Source organism: Neovison vison, chromosome 12, assembly GCF_020171115.1.
Source record: "Neovison vison isolate M4711 chromosome 12, ASM_NN_V1, whole genome shotgun sequence".
NCBI classification, from domain to species: Eukaryota; Metazoa; Chordata; class Mammalia; order Carnivora; family Mustelidae; genus Neogale; species Neogale vison.
Window position 1 is genome coordinate 77586044 of NC_058102.1, and position 14458 is coordinate 77600501.

At 36.1% G+C, this 14458-nt stretch overlaps 1 protein-coding gene across 1 annotated transcript in view; it reads left to right on the plus strand.

The window, feature by feature from the left end:
- The window catches only part of MUC19 (mucin 19, oligomeric), a 170545-nt gene extending 156383 nt beyond the window's left edge, over nt 1-14162 (plus strand). Inside the window, exons 108-117 of the mRNA XM_044226370.1 lie at nt 5321-5374; nt 5696-5746; nt 6615-6644; nt 9354-9385; nt 9472-9634; nt 9975-10012; nt 11375-11485; nt 12454-12493; nt 13144-13252; nt 13923-14162. Of these exons, the coding sequence (XP_044082305.1) occupies nt 5321-5374; nt 5696-5746; nt 6615-6644; nt 9354-9385; nt 9472-9634; nt 9975-10012; nt 11375-11485; nt 12454-12493; nt 13144-13252; nt 13923-14106 (812 nt within the window). The 3' untranslated portion in view covers nt 14107-14162. The remainder of the gene's footprint in view (nt 1-5320; nt 5375-5695; nt 5747-6614; nt 6645-9353; nt 9386-9471; nt 9635-9974; nt 10013-11374; nt 11486-12453; nt 12494-13143; nt 13253-13922) is intronic.
- Nucleotides 14163-14458: the final 296 nt, after the last annotated feature.

The following is a 14458-nucleotide window of genomic DNA, read 5'->3' on the forward strand; positions in this document are numbered from 1 at the left end:
ACTGTTATGCTGAAAATAAATAAAAAATAAATTTAAAAAAATAATAAAATAAAATAATACCGGCAGGTCAAAAAAAGAAATTGGTCACACTGGACTAAGGCCAGGAGGAGGTAGAATTTTTTAAAATAGTTAAGCACATAGAAGAGATTTTTTTTAAATCATTGCATGTGGATTGTACAGGACAGAGTAGAAATAATTGTGATACAGAGTGGAAGAAGTAAGAGCTGAGAATAAAAGACACAATGCCTAACATGGTTTTAGAATGCCAAAGATGATAGAGGAAATCAAAATTTATTCTTTACTTAGTGTTAATGAATGACAGGATATGAGGTAAGGTGGGATTGTTTCTGAGACTTCAAACAAAATAGCAATTCAAAATTACTTGAATGAAAATAAACTTGAGGTTTCATGGGCTGCCTGGGTGGCTCAGTCGATTAAGCATCTGCCTTCAGCTCAGGTCATGGTCCTGGGTTCCTGGGATGGAGCCATGTGCAGGACTCCCTGCTCAGTGGAGAGTCTGCTTCTCTCTCTCTCTCTCTCTCTCTCTCTCTCTCTGCCCCTCATCCTGTTCATGCTCCTTCTCTCATTCTCTCTCTCAAATAAATACATACAATCTTTCCTTTAAAAAAGAAAGAAAATAAACGTGAGGTTTCAGAGGCAGAGTACTAGCAAACTAGTATGTACAAAAATGCAAGAGCATGAATTGGATGATGGGATTTGCCCTTAAACTGCACTCGTAGAGAAACTTCTGGTAGTCAGAAACAAGACAGGTCTAATGGGGGTAGTTGAATAATCTGTAGGAAGTAATTCAAGTATAGGAAATTTTTAAAGATATCTTAGATGCAAATTTCCAAATATATGTTTCTAATCTTGATTTCTCTGGAAGTCTAGATTCATGATCAGTTGCTAACTTGACATTTCCATTTAGATATCTAATAGGCACTCCAGAATTGACGTGACCTAAACCAAATTTTTTTTTTTCTGAATAGATTTTTAATGTCAAGTAATTTGGCTTCAGATCATGTTTCCACAGAAATTACTGTTTTTATTTTTATTTATTTATTTATTTACTTTGTATAATCTTTTTTTTTCCAATTTATTTATTTTCAGAAAAACAGTATTCATTATTTTTTCACCACACCCAGTGCTCCATGCAAGCCGTGCCCTCTATAATACCCACCACCTGGTACCCCAACCTCCCACCCCCGCCGGCCATTTCAAACCCCTCAGACTGTTTTACAGAGTCCATAGTCTCTCATGGTTCACCTCCCCTTCCAATTTACCCAAATTCCCTACTCCTCTCTAACGCCCCTTGTCCTCCATGCTATTTGTTATGCTCCACAAATAAGTGAAACCATATGATAATTGACTCTCTCTGCTTGACTTATTTCACTCAGCATAATATGCTGAGATTATGCTAAACCAAATTTTTATTTATTTTCATACCCACAACCTGTTCTCCCATATCAATCCCATATCCCTGTTCTTTCCCATATCAATAAATGGTGCTTCACTGACACAGTTTACACACACACACACACACGCACACACACACACACACACACACACAAATTACAATTGCCCTTGATGCCTTTCTTCTTTTTATTTTGCACCCCACATGTAAAAACAAAGGTTGCTAATACTACTTATAAAACATATTTTAAACCCATCCTCTGTTCTCAAACTCCTTTATCACCACTCTAGCCCAGAGCATTCATGAATAGTCCTGATTACTGAAATCACCTCAAACTAATCGTCCTACTCCTATTGTACACTCTTTTCCATATATTCTCTATATAGTAGTAAGAGGGATTTTAAATATATACAAATATATCATTTACTTGCATAAAATTATATTCCATTGCATTTAGGAAAAGTCCAACTTCTGTCACCATATACACAATAACTTGAACAATTATATATATTTGTCCTTAACTTCTAATGTCCTCCCTGTAACCTCCAATGATCTAAATACATTCACCTTCTAGTTCTGCTTCTCTACCTCATATAATTCATTTCAGTCTTATGGCTTTTGCACTGGCTGTTTACACTGTCTGGAATGCTATTTCCCTAGAGTTTCACATAGCTTTCTTCTTCTCCCCGATCTCAAAATAAAAGACATTTTTTCAGAGAGGTCTTTGCTGGCCAAATAGTCTAAAATAGAATCCCAGTTGCTCAATAGCACCTCACTTTGTATTAGTGCTCTGGCAATTTTCTTTGTGTGAATTTGTTTGGTTGGATAGTAATATCATTTATATGTCTGCATATCTCTCACATCCAACTAGAATGCTCTATGGGAACAAAGAACTATCTAATTACTAGGTACAACATCACTGAAACACTATGTCAAGTATCTGTGCTTTAGGTTCTACTCTATCAAAAGGGAAAGTTGTACTATATATGCCATAGTGTTGTTCAGATGATAAAATGAATAATACTACATGTTGCTGGGAACATACACAACATACAAGATAGTCAATAAAGAATTGCTGAAAGCATAACCAAGAGGAAGTTACACCATAGAATAAAAAGTATGAAATATTCTGGTGCCCATGAAGAGGCTTGAAAGCTATAGTGAAGGGGAAAGGCAGCATGAGCCCCTAGGTTAACAACAACAACAACAACAAAAACAAACATATGACATCTTTAAAACATGACAAGAATTTTTACTATTTGTTTCGGCAAGGACAACTGGAAATTCTCAGTAAAAACTGGACCATTAGAGGGAAGATCAGGGATAACTGGAACATCAGCTGAAGGACTGGGGATAACTATGCTATCATCTGTAGTGACAGGGAAAACAGGACCATCATCAGCAGGTTCAGCAACAACTAGATCACCAGCTAAAGAATCAGACATGACTGGACCTGTTGTGTAGGCTCAGGAACATGTGTACCACCAATAGGTTTGGCAGGAAAAACTGGACCATAACTTGGATTAGCAAAACTGGACCATTAGTTTATGGATTAGGGACAACAGGATTATTTGCTGGAGTACCAGAAACAACTGAAAGTTCTGTTGTAAAGTCAGGGACTACTGGACTATCCATAGGAAGATTGCAGACAACTGGACAATTGGCTGAAAAATCACAGACACTAGACAAGCAGCTGGGGAATCAGGGACTACAGGACTATTGACTGAATGATCATGAATAACAGGACTGTCTTCTCTGGGTTCAGGGAAAACTTGACCATCATTTGAAGGTTTACAAACAACTAGAACGTATGTCATAGGTTCAGGGACAAACAGACCATCATCTGGAATGCCAGGAACACTAGACCATCACCTTGAGACCCAGAGATGACAGGACCAAAAGCAAAAGTATTAGGAACAACTAGATCATCAGTCAGTATGTCAAGGACAACTGGATCATCAACTTGGTGGTCAGGGACAACTGGAACATCTGTTGTAAAATCAGGAACATCTGTAGCATCAGCAGGATTCAAATGGATATCTAGATCATCACTTGGTTAGGAACAACTGAACCATCTGCTGAAAATAAGGAAAAACTGCACCTATTTGTTGTAGGATTAGGAATGTCTACGCCATCGACAGGGTTGGCAGGATCAAGTCCTCAACTAGAGGACCAGAGACATCTGGAACAGCAGTTAGAGGGTCAGAGACCATTGCACTATCAGCTGGAGCATCAGAGACAACTGGAACATTAGCTGGAGTATCAGAAAAAAAAAAAACAACCAAAACCTCTGTTGTAACATTAGGGACTACTGAAACATCTACAGGAGGATCACAGACAACTTGAGATCACATGAAGCAGGAACAACTGGATGAGCAGCTGGAGGTTCAGGAACCACAGGACCATCCATTGGAGAATCAGGAAGAATGGGATCATCAGTTTTACTTTCCAGGACCACTCACCCACTATGTGAAGAATCAGGGACAACTAGACCATCTGTTTTAGATTCAGGGACAACTGGACCATCATTTGGAGTGACAGAGACAATGGAATCATCATCTGGAGATTCTGATACCACTGGACCATCATCTAAAAAATTAGGAACAACTAGATCATCATCTGGTATATCAAGGACAAGTGGACCATCAACTGGTGGATCATGGACAACTGGACCAACTGGACCAGAATCAGAAACATTTGTACCATCAGCAGACTTGACAGAGATATCTGGACCATCACTTGGTTAGCAACAGCTGGATGCTTTGCTGGAAAATCAGAAGGCTGTCTTTCCTGAAGGGTCAGGGACAAATGGATCATATGGTGGAAAATCAGAAACAATTGAAACCTCTGTTGTAAGTTCAGGGACCACCAGACCATCCATAGAAGGATCACAGACAAGTGGATGATCTTCCAATGAAGCAGGGACAACAGGACAGGCAGCTGGAGGATCAGGGACCACAAGAGCATTCCATGAAGGATCAGGAACAACAGGACAATCTATTTTAGGTTTAGCTGGAGTGACAGGACAATTGGCTCATCAGCTAGAGAATCAGAAACAACTAGATTATCTATAATCTAGAAACAACCAGAATCATCTAGAATCTGATTAGTAAATGAGAGAATGTCTGTATTATAGTCATTCACATGATCCATTTCCAGTGAGTTAACTCTTTGATTCTCCAGTGTAATAAACCCAGAAAAAAATTCACCTAAACTTATGATGAAGAATGAATGAAGTTAGCCTCCAGCTTCCACAGAGACAGAGAGATAGGGTTACTGTTATTCTCAATGACTATATTTCATAGAGACAGACCTTGGAAGCAGGCCTTTGAAGAAGACATTCTTGGGTTGTGAAACTATCCAGAGACTGGGAGAAGAATTATATCTCAAAAGGGGAGAGAAAGAATTTACAACTGCAATTTTTTTTAAGTAAATGGGCTAAGAAAAGAGAGTCCAGGGCCTTACGATCAGGAAGAAACCTGTCTAAAATTTAGTCAAGCTGACTTTTGGACATCTTGATCAGCACAAATGTTTTCTAATTTTTTTTAACTGTATTGTAACTCTCCTAAAAACTAATACAGGAGGAAAAAAAAAACAAATACAGGAGAACCAGGAAACCAAGTTATAAGAAGTAAAAGAATTTGTTGTGAAATAAGTTTGTATCATTTAGAGAAAGTGACCTATAAGTGAGAAATTTACTGGGGTCAGGAAAAATATTCAATTCATTTCTGTCAGCAGGGGGATGGGTAAAATAGACTTCTTATGTTTCAGTCACAGGAGCATGCACTAACACTAGTAGATGCATTAGTGCATTGCAGGTCTCTGAGACTCTTGGTCCATGTGGAGATGTCTTAGGGCCTTTCTTCTGAAAGCAGAAAAAGTTCATTGCTTTTCTTCTCATTTTAGGTACCTCCAGGGAAGCATTTGAAACAACCACTGCTTCTGGAATTTCTACCACAGGTAAGTCAAATAATAATAAAAGAACTTTGTGGGGCACCTGGGTGGCTCAGTGGGTTAAAGCCTCTGCCTTCAGCTCAGGTCATGATCCCAGGGTCCTGGGATCAAGCCCCATATCAGGCTCTCTGCTCAGCAGGGAGCCTGCTTCCCCCTCTATCTCTGCCTGCCTCTCTGCCTACTTGTGATCTCTCTCTGTGTCAAATAAATAAATAAAATCTTAAAAAAAAAAAAAACTTTGTTTGGTGGCATTTCAGAAGACAGAACAGCTTATCAGAAGTCAAACTCGAGCTTCTCCAATCACCACTTTTGTTATTTCCTTCGCAGTCACTGCTTCCACAGAAGTCAAGGAAACCTCTGAAACTAAAATGCAAACAAGTGAGTGATGGCAATATAACTTCCTGATTAGTGTACATATGTCTGTTAGGTCATTTATCTCTCCTGTTGTTAGCTTCTGCTAATCTGCTAAACATTATAATTGGGGATTAGCTTAGCATCATTCAGTAGAGAGAGACATTTATTCCCCAAACTCCCACATCTTTAATTAATTTCCTTTCTCTTTTTCTGTACCTATTGGTTGTTGAGGCCCCTTTACCTAAACATGTAACAATTTTAAGTTCCTCTCAAACATTCTGTTACTTCTAGGCTGGCCTTTTGCTGGATAGGTAGAATAAAAATACTAACCTGATTTTTTAGAAGTTTGGAAGTAGAATTTGAAATTTTGAGTGAATTGTTGAGTTGACCAAAATATGTGATATGTAAAGACTTAAATTGAAACATATAACCAGCTTAAACCATTTGGTTCAGGTGGAGATGGAGTAAGATTGAAATATTTCAGGAAAATAGATAGAGGATAAAAAGATAAAGGACTAAAACTGGATAAGTATTAATACTTATATTTCCCTATATCTGAATTTTCCTCTTCCTTTTTGAATATATATTTTATTGTCCTATTTATTGGCAGTGTCTGCCAAATTAAAAAAATTGAAGAGAAGTTTACCTTAATGTTTTCTCCTTTCTCCTTTAGATTCCCGTATTCCCCTCCCATTAAAATTTGAGCTTCAAGGGGAATAATCTCTTAAGGCAGAATTTGAAATGCTATGAGGAGCAGAAAGGGAAGGTAGACAAGAATAAGTCTGTTTGTAAGACTAGTGATATAGCCAATTATTTTCAGTTATTACAAATTTTACCCCCAAACAAATTCTGTAACTTTAGAGGCTAACATGTGGTATCTGTTTTTACACAGGATGTCCACCTTCACATCCACCACCTCCAGGTAATAATACTTCCACTTGAAATTCAATCATTCTACATTCACCGTTCTCAGATCAAATATAGGGTAGCTCTATTTTTAATTTCTTAAGGAATCTCCACACTGTTTTCCAAAGTGGCTGCACCAACTTGCATTCCCACCAACCATGTAAGAGTGTTCCCCTTTCTCCACATCCTCTCCGAAACTTGTTGTTTACTGTCTTGTTAATTTTGGCCATTCTGGTGCAAGGTGGTATCTCAATGTGGTTTTGATTTGAATTTCCCTGATGGCTAATGATGATGAACATTTTTTCATGTGTCTGTTAGCCATTTGTATGTCATCTTTGGAGAAGTTTCTGTTCATGTCTTCTGCCCATTTTTTGACGTGGTTATCTGTTTTTTGAGTGTTGAGTTTGAGGAGTTCTTTATAGATCTTGGATATCAGCCCTTTGTCTGTAGTGTCCTTTATGAAAATCTCCTCCCATTCCTTGGATTGCCTCTTTGTTCTGTTGACTGTTTCCTTTGCTGTGCAGAAGCTTTTGATATTGATAAAATCCCAAAAGTTCATTTCCACTTTTGTTTCCTTTGCCTTTGGAGACATGTCTTGAAAGAAGTTGTTGTGGCCAAATTTGAAGAGGTTACTGCCTATGTTCTCCTCCAGGATTTTGATAGATTCCTGTCTCACATTGAGGTCTTTTATCCATTTCGAGTTTATCTTTATGTATGGTGTAAGAGAATGGTCAAGTTTCATTCTTCTATGCTTAGCTATCCAGTTTTTCCAGCACCATTTATTGAAGAGACTGTCTTTTTTTTTTTTTACTGGATATTTTTTCCTGCTTTCTTGAAGATTATTTGACCATAGAGTTGCAGGTCCATATCTGGACTCTACTCTGTTCCACTGGTCTGTGTGTCTGTTTTTGTGCCAGTACCATGCTGTCTTGGTGATCACAGCTTTGAAAAGTGTGAAATATGTATTATATAGAGAGCACATTTTAAGTGTCACATATGTGTTACATGTATTGTGTACTTTGGAGGAGTCCTTAGGAGTCCTTAGTCCAGTTTCACTACAAAACTGGAATTTGAGAACAATGTGTAGACTAGTCCAGGGTATGTAAATGAGAGAAGTGAGACTAAGTTGAGAAGGGAGTTTGGTGTTACACTGTGGCAGACCCCAGAAGTTGCTGAAAGTATTTGTTTTATAAGTCTCTAAGGGGCCATCAGAAGTTTCTAGCCAAGGGATGCCTGGGGTACTCAGTCGGTTAAGTGTCTTGTTTTCATCTCAGGCCAGGATCTCATGGATTGTGAAAGTCAAGTCCCAAGTTGGGCCCCATGCTTAGCATGGAACCTGCTTGAAGATTCTCTCCCCCTTCCACTCTTCTCTCTTTCACAGGAGAGAGAAACTGTGCTCTCTCCTTCTCTCTCAAATAAAAAAATAAGTACTTTTTAATAAAAAGTCTTCAACCAAGGTAGTGCTGAGATGAAAATTAGGCTTTAGAAAAATTATTCTACCTATGGTATAAGGAATTGATTGGATCAGGAAGAAGTAAGAGTCAGAGTTTTCCAGAGTTCTGGAAAAACCTAGTATGCTAGCTTAAAAATAACAAAGTCCTGTGGTAGCATTGTAGTATAACCAGGAAAGGAAGGTGTTGAAGTGAAGAGTTGGGGGAAAATGGAGGGGGAGACAAACCATGAGAGACTGTGGACTCTGAGAAACAAACTGAGGGCTTTGGGGGGTGGGGTGAGGAATTGGATGAGTCTGGTAGTGGGTATTAAAGAGGGCACATATGCATGGAGCACTGGGTGTAGTGCATAAACAATGAATTCTGAAACCCTGAAAAGAAATAAAATAAAATAAAAAAATAAAATGTTTAAAAAAAGAGAAAATACAGGGTTTTGTGGTCGATTGGATACCAAGTGATTGAATGGAAGGAATCAAAATGAGTCCTAAACTTCAAACTCAAATAATTGAAAGGATAATTTGGTTCTCAACAGGAGGAAGCCAGTTCAGATGAGATACTGATTTCAGGAGCAAAGTGATATAATCTGTTTTGTGCATATTGAGTGTGTGGGTGTCATAGATCTGCCGTGATACTATTAGGCTGAGGGAATCCTGGCTCCATACTTTACAAGAGGTAACTGGCCTGGAGCTATGAATTTGGAAGCCTCCCACTTAGCATTATAGTGGACACTGGAGATGGTAGAAAGTGCCAGAGAAAGGGCAGAGGCAATGAGAGGAAAGAGAAAAAGCTGCTTGTAAAGAAAGGAGTTTCAGAGTTTGAATCTGAAGGAAGGAGAACATTTCCAAGAACCTGAGAGTTAAAAATGTCAGCAATTGTAAGGAACTTGAAAAACTGATAAAGGGCCTTATGATAAGGGCCTTATAATTACAAAGTCTTAGTGACTTGTAGGATTATGGTGGTAGAAGTCAGACTGAAAAACAGTAAGAAAAAGAGTAGTCACATGATTTATTGACCACTGCCAGCAGAAATTAATGTTTATCCTATGCTGGAATTGTAAAATAGGAAATAGACCTATACTCATTAGAGACAATTTACTCAAGTAAATGGATGTAATTTATCCATTGTACCATTGTACGGTACCATACAATTCTCCATAATTCTGTTTCTGAAACCCTAGTTCCAGTTACAGTATTGGCAACCTTGTGGTTATCTACATATAACAGATGGTTCTATTTTGCCAAATTTAATTAGCATTTACCATCTCATGTTAACAGTTTGTCATGGTCCACTGGGAGAAAAGAAATCTGTAAGTACAGTTTTTCTATACTTTAATCCAAATTTGCTGTCATTCCTATATTTGAACAGAAGTCTAAACTTGGTTTGTTTCTGTAGCCTGGAGAGGAATGGACTGCCAATTGTTACACGTGCACCTGTACTGATGCAAATACTGTGGACTGTAGCCTCAAGGAGTGCCCTTCTGCACCCACTTGCAAAACTGGAGAGAGACTTGTAAAGTTCCAAGATAATGACACCTGCTGTGAAATTGGATACTGTGGTGTGTATCCATAATATATTATTTGAATCCAAGAGTTATTTACTTATTTATGTGTTCAAGAAATATTTATTAAGCTTCTAATACATATCAACTCTATGCTAGATAGGTGTGATCAATAAAACAGAATCATACTTGCGCTCTTAAACCTCTCTATCTCTGGAGTGGAGGAAACCCAGAATTAACAGTTATGAATATAATTAGTAGATTAAAAGGAGATGATGTTGTTGTAGGAAGAAACATTTTAACTGGTTGATAAATATGATCCCATATACAGTTTCTGGTTTATTAAAAAAACAGAATTATGTTTATTTTAAGAAAAAACGATGTATTTATTTTTCAGAACCAAGAACATGTTTGTTTAACAGTATTGATTATGAGGTAAGGCTGTTTTTAATTTTAAAATATTTTATTTACATAATTATGAATGAATGGCAGGCTCTTTCAGCTTATAGTATGGAAAATCTATAGGTAATGGTAGAGCAGAATCTGTTCATTTTTTTCCCCTATATTCATTTCAAAAGGAACATTAAGTGTAACACTCAGTTACATATAAGACTCAGTTCAAAGGGGGAAAATATACTTGATTATTAACTACCTAACTTCTGAATAAAATTTCCCAGGGGTCTGACGAGACCAGATGGAGAAGGCACCCTCTGTGACATTTAAATCAATGAACAGAGTTAAACTGTAATTATAACCAGAAAGATCAGATGGCCAAACTGTCAGAGATCAAATGAAAAAACCCCAGAGACTGGAACCCCATTATGTGAATATACCGACATGTATATTTAGAGCTGGATTTTGATGTCTGATTTGGCATTCTGGAAAGTAATTTAACTTTTTAGAAAAAGTACCAAGAAGTCATAAAACCCAGATGGTTCTCAAATTGATAATACATTTGAACTGGTGATACTAAATATTAAAAAAGTTTAAAATAAAATCTATGAAGTATGTTAAGAAATATATAAAACAGAGCCAATGAGAGTTTTAGCTCAATAACTTACAACACTCAAATTCCTCTCTGTGTTGCTTAGGTTTTATTTTCCAAAGATGATAGTGACTTGAGAAACTATGCCAGTTTTTAAACATAAAAGATGATGATGTTTAAAGAACAAAAGGAAAGTTTTACCTCTAAACATTTATATACAAAATAGTTGAAATAACAAAATTCCAGTTTACCAGAAAGTTGATTTTTGCAATTTGAAATACAGTTTCCCAAACTGGAGTTGGAATTTTGAACATAAATTATTTTTAAAGCAATCCAGAGAACTTTAAAAATATAGGAACACAAGCAGAAGTAGGAACACAAGCTGAGGCAGAAGTAGGATGTCTTGTGGGATTGTCATTTGTGGTAATCTGATAAAACTATTTTGTACAATTTTTTTCTACTTAGATTTCTTGTTTTCACTCAAACTTGTAACATAATAATTGGTTAACTGCTCACCATAAAATAACCTTTCTTGAAAATATTTGAAAAATAGAGTAACTGGGTAGCTATGGGTCTTCATTTAGGGATCGAGAATCCTGACACCTTCTGTGCTCTCAAGGAGGCACACTGGTTTATTCATGGAATTTGGAGTCTTTCAATCCACTCTTTCTTAGATATTAATTAATGACCGAAAGTGTCTCTGGAAATTCATTAAACATGAATTTTATTTTTTTAACACGTTTTATGTTCAACCTCAAAAAGAAATCCAGGTGAATCATCAGTTTGTTCTCTCTTTCCTCCCTGCTTCCCAGATTGGTGCTTCATTTGATGATCCCAGCAACCCATGCATCTCCTACTCCTGCCACAACACTGGTTTTGTTGCAGTGGTCCAAGACTGCCCAAAGCAGACTTGGTGTCCAGAAGTAAGTCATCCTCTTAAGTAATGATCAACAACATCCACTTCTTTTAAACGCAAGCTGTCTTCTTTCTCATTTGGAAAAGTACGTGTCTGGCCAACAGACATAAATTCCTTGTGGATTCCATTCCAGCTATGTTTCACACCTTTTATTGCCAAGTATATTTTTCATATCAAAGTTATATTTGCAGGCTCTATAAAACTTAATTTAGTGCTATTCTAGAAGTAAGTTGCTTTGGAAAGCATTTTACCATTTTTAAACAAACCAAAAAAAAATCTTTGTTTTTTTCAGGGCTTATGGATTCTGGTTAATCATTTTCTATAAAAATGTAAATTTTTCATAAAATCACATGTAAATTTACTGTTCAGGACTTTCTTTGTGACACAGTCTTCATTTTTACCCTCCCCTTAATATGCTAAGTTTTAATCTTAAGTTTTAAATTAATTAATTAGTTAATAATAAATGCTCCCAATTTATGGTTCAATCTTAGCTTATTTTTCTTTCTAAAGATATAATTGATAATATAGCTTAAAGTTTGATTTCAGCTTAAATCCAACACTGGATTTATTGAGTTTTCACTTTGAGACATTGATAGGTATAAGAGTATAATAATGTGTAAGATAAAAGTCCTGCCTATGAGAAACTTACAGTGTTCAGTAGTAATATCAATATTAAGGTATTATTCAGCTAAAATAAGGGAGGGAAATTTTTTTTTTACCCTTTGCGTGTTATTTTGAAGAAGAATTTAAATGCTTTTTTCCCTTTCTACTCACTATTATAAAATTTCAGGGTAAATATTCAGACTCATTTTTATTACTATGCTCTTTCATCTATGCTTCCTGGATCAGAGATCATGTTTATCTGTTCCCTTTTCCCCTTTGTAATGTTATTCCACTAAGTTAAGAAATGTTATATTATTTATACAAAAATACAGACTTTTTAAGTCTTCTTTTCTATTTCTCTTGCTCCTATAGGAAGACCGAGTCTATGATTCAAAAAAATGTTGCTATACATGTAAGTAGCTTTAAGCTCCGCATGTAGAGGAAATGTCAACTGCTGACAAAAATTTAGTGTTTGTTTAAAACAAAATGGCAGATCATTAATAGAAAGTCTCCTGTGTTTTTAACATAACAGATCATCTAACCTATATGTTTTAACTAATAATTGATACTTGTACATAATGTAGTTTCTTTTTCATGTTGGTTGAAACATTCTTCCCAGTTAAAAGCAATGATGCTTATAAGAGAGAAATTTAATTTTCAGGAGAAAAATGTAGTTTGCTCTCCTAATATCACCAGGTTGTGTTGTAAACTGATATATTAGATCATAAGGATAATCAAAAAGTAGAAATGGATGTCAAAAACAATCCATTCCCTTCATCTTCCCTTCCCTCTCTCCTCTTTCCTCCTCCTTTCTCCTTGTCCCCTCCCTCCTCCTTCTTCTATGATAGTAATTATAACAATAATAAAAAGATAAAATTTATTAAAGACAGTTATTGAATATTAGCCAGGTACCTTGGGCTAGGTTCCGAGGAAGTTAATCCCTTCAACAATGCTGTGAAGTATTTTTTGTTGTTATTCTCTACTTTAAGGTTAATAAAACTGAGACTTAGCAATTGTTAATGTTAAACCTCATTTGTGACTCTGTTGTCCATTTTGTTTTAGGTAAGACTAATTGTAGATCTGCACCTGTGAATGTGACTATTAAGTACAATGGTTGCCAGAAAAGAGTCCAGATGGCAAGGTGTGTAGGGGAATGCAAGAAGACTGTCCGGTAAGTTTTTATCTGAATGTGTACTGTGCATTAATTTTGTAACATTGTGGAGGAAATTAAGCTTTTAAAACATTACATGGAACATTTTTTACATGACAGCTAATGATCAAGACCTGATAAAACAAATATCTGAAACATTGAGATCTGAGAAATAAACATTTTCAATAGCGATGAATCATTTTAAAGCAGTTTTCTAAAGAAATCAAACATAATATGTTCATGGCAAATGTATTTATTTTTACACAGTGATTACTCAAAGTATTTGAGCAAGTACTTTTGTTTGAAAATGTGTTTCTAAACCATCACTTGCATGTTAGACATTATATATATATATTTTCCTTCATGGATACTTTCATGTACAGGTTAATATATAGAGAATAATAATTTGGCATGAAGTATATTTAAAAATCTGTTTATATATTGCACCATAATGCTCTAATTATGACCTTATACATTTCCATTTTGGATTTATTTCTTTTGGTCTTACATTCTAATATCACTGATTCACATCAGAAGTTCATGGTGAGGGGGAAATGCAAGGTATAGGAAAAGAATAAATTGGTTGGAAGGACTGTTAAATCACTTCGACAATTATAATTTGAACATTGACGTCAATTTGCCTCAGAAGATATCCCCAAAATATTTATTGCTGAATTTTCTTTTTCTTTAGATACAATTATACACTCTTTAAGCTGACAAATTCATGCCTTTGCTGCCGAGAAGATAACTATGAGTTCCGAGAAGTTGTTCTTAGCTGTCCTGATGGCAGTACAATACCTTACAGATACAGGCATGTCACAACCTGTTCTTGCTCAGACATATGCCAACAATCTGTAACCCCAGCGGTCAGTTAACACTATTGTAACATTTCCGGGTAGAACAGGCTAGGTATTTATTTTATAAATGAACAAAAATGGTCACTAAGTAGAATAACTAAACATTTGTATCTCACTCAAAAAGTGAGTTTTCATTATGAGGTATTTTGTTCTCTTGTTGACTGGATCTGAAAAATAAATACAACTTTGCAAGCAATTATTGTGCATATGTTTTTATTGATAGCCATAAGAATACTATACCTCAAGGGGAAACTGAGTCACATCATGGCTTTCCAATATATTCTTCTACTCTTCATCTTGTGAGGACATTATCCTGTTTCATCCTTTCCCTTCACAGCCAAGCTTATTGAAACTAAGTTTTTGTTCTTTT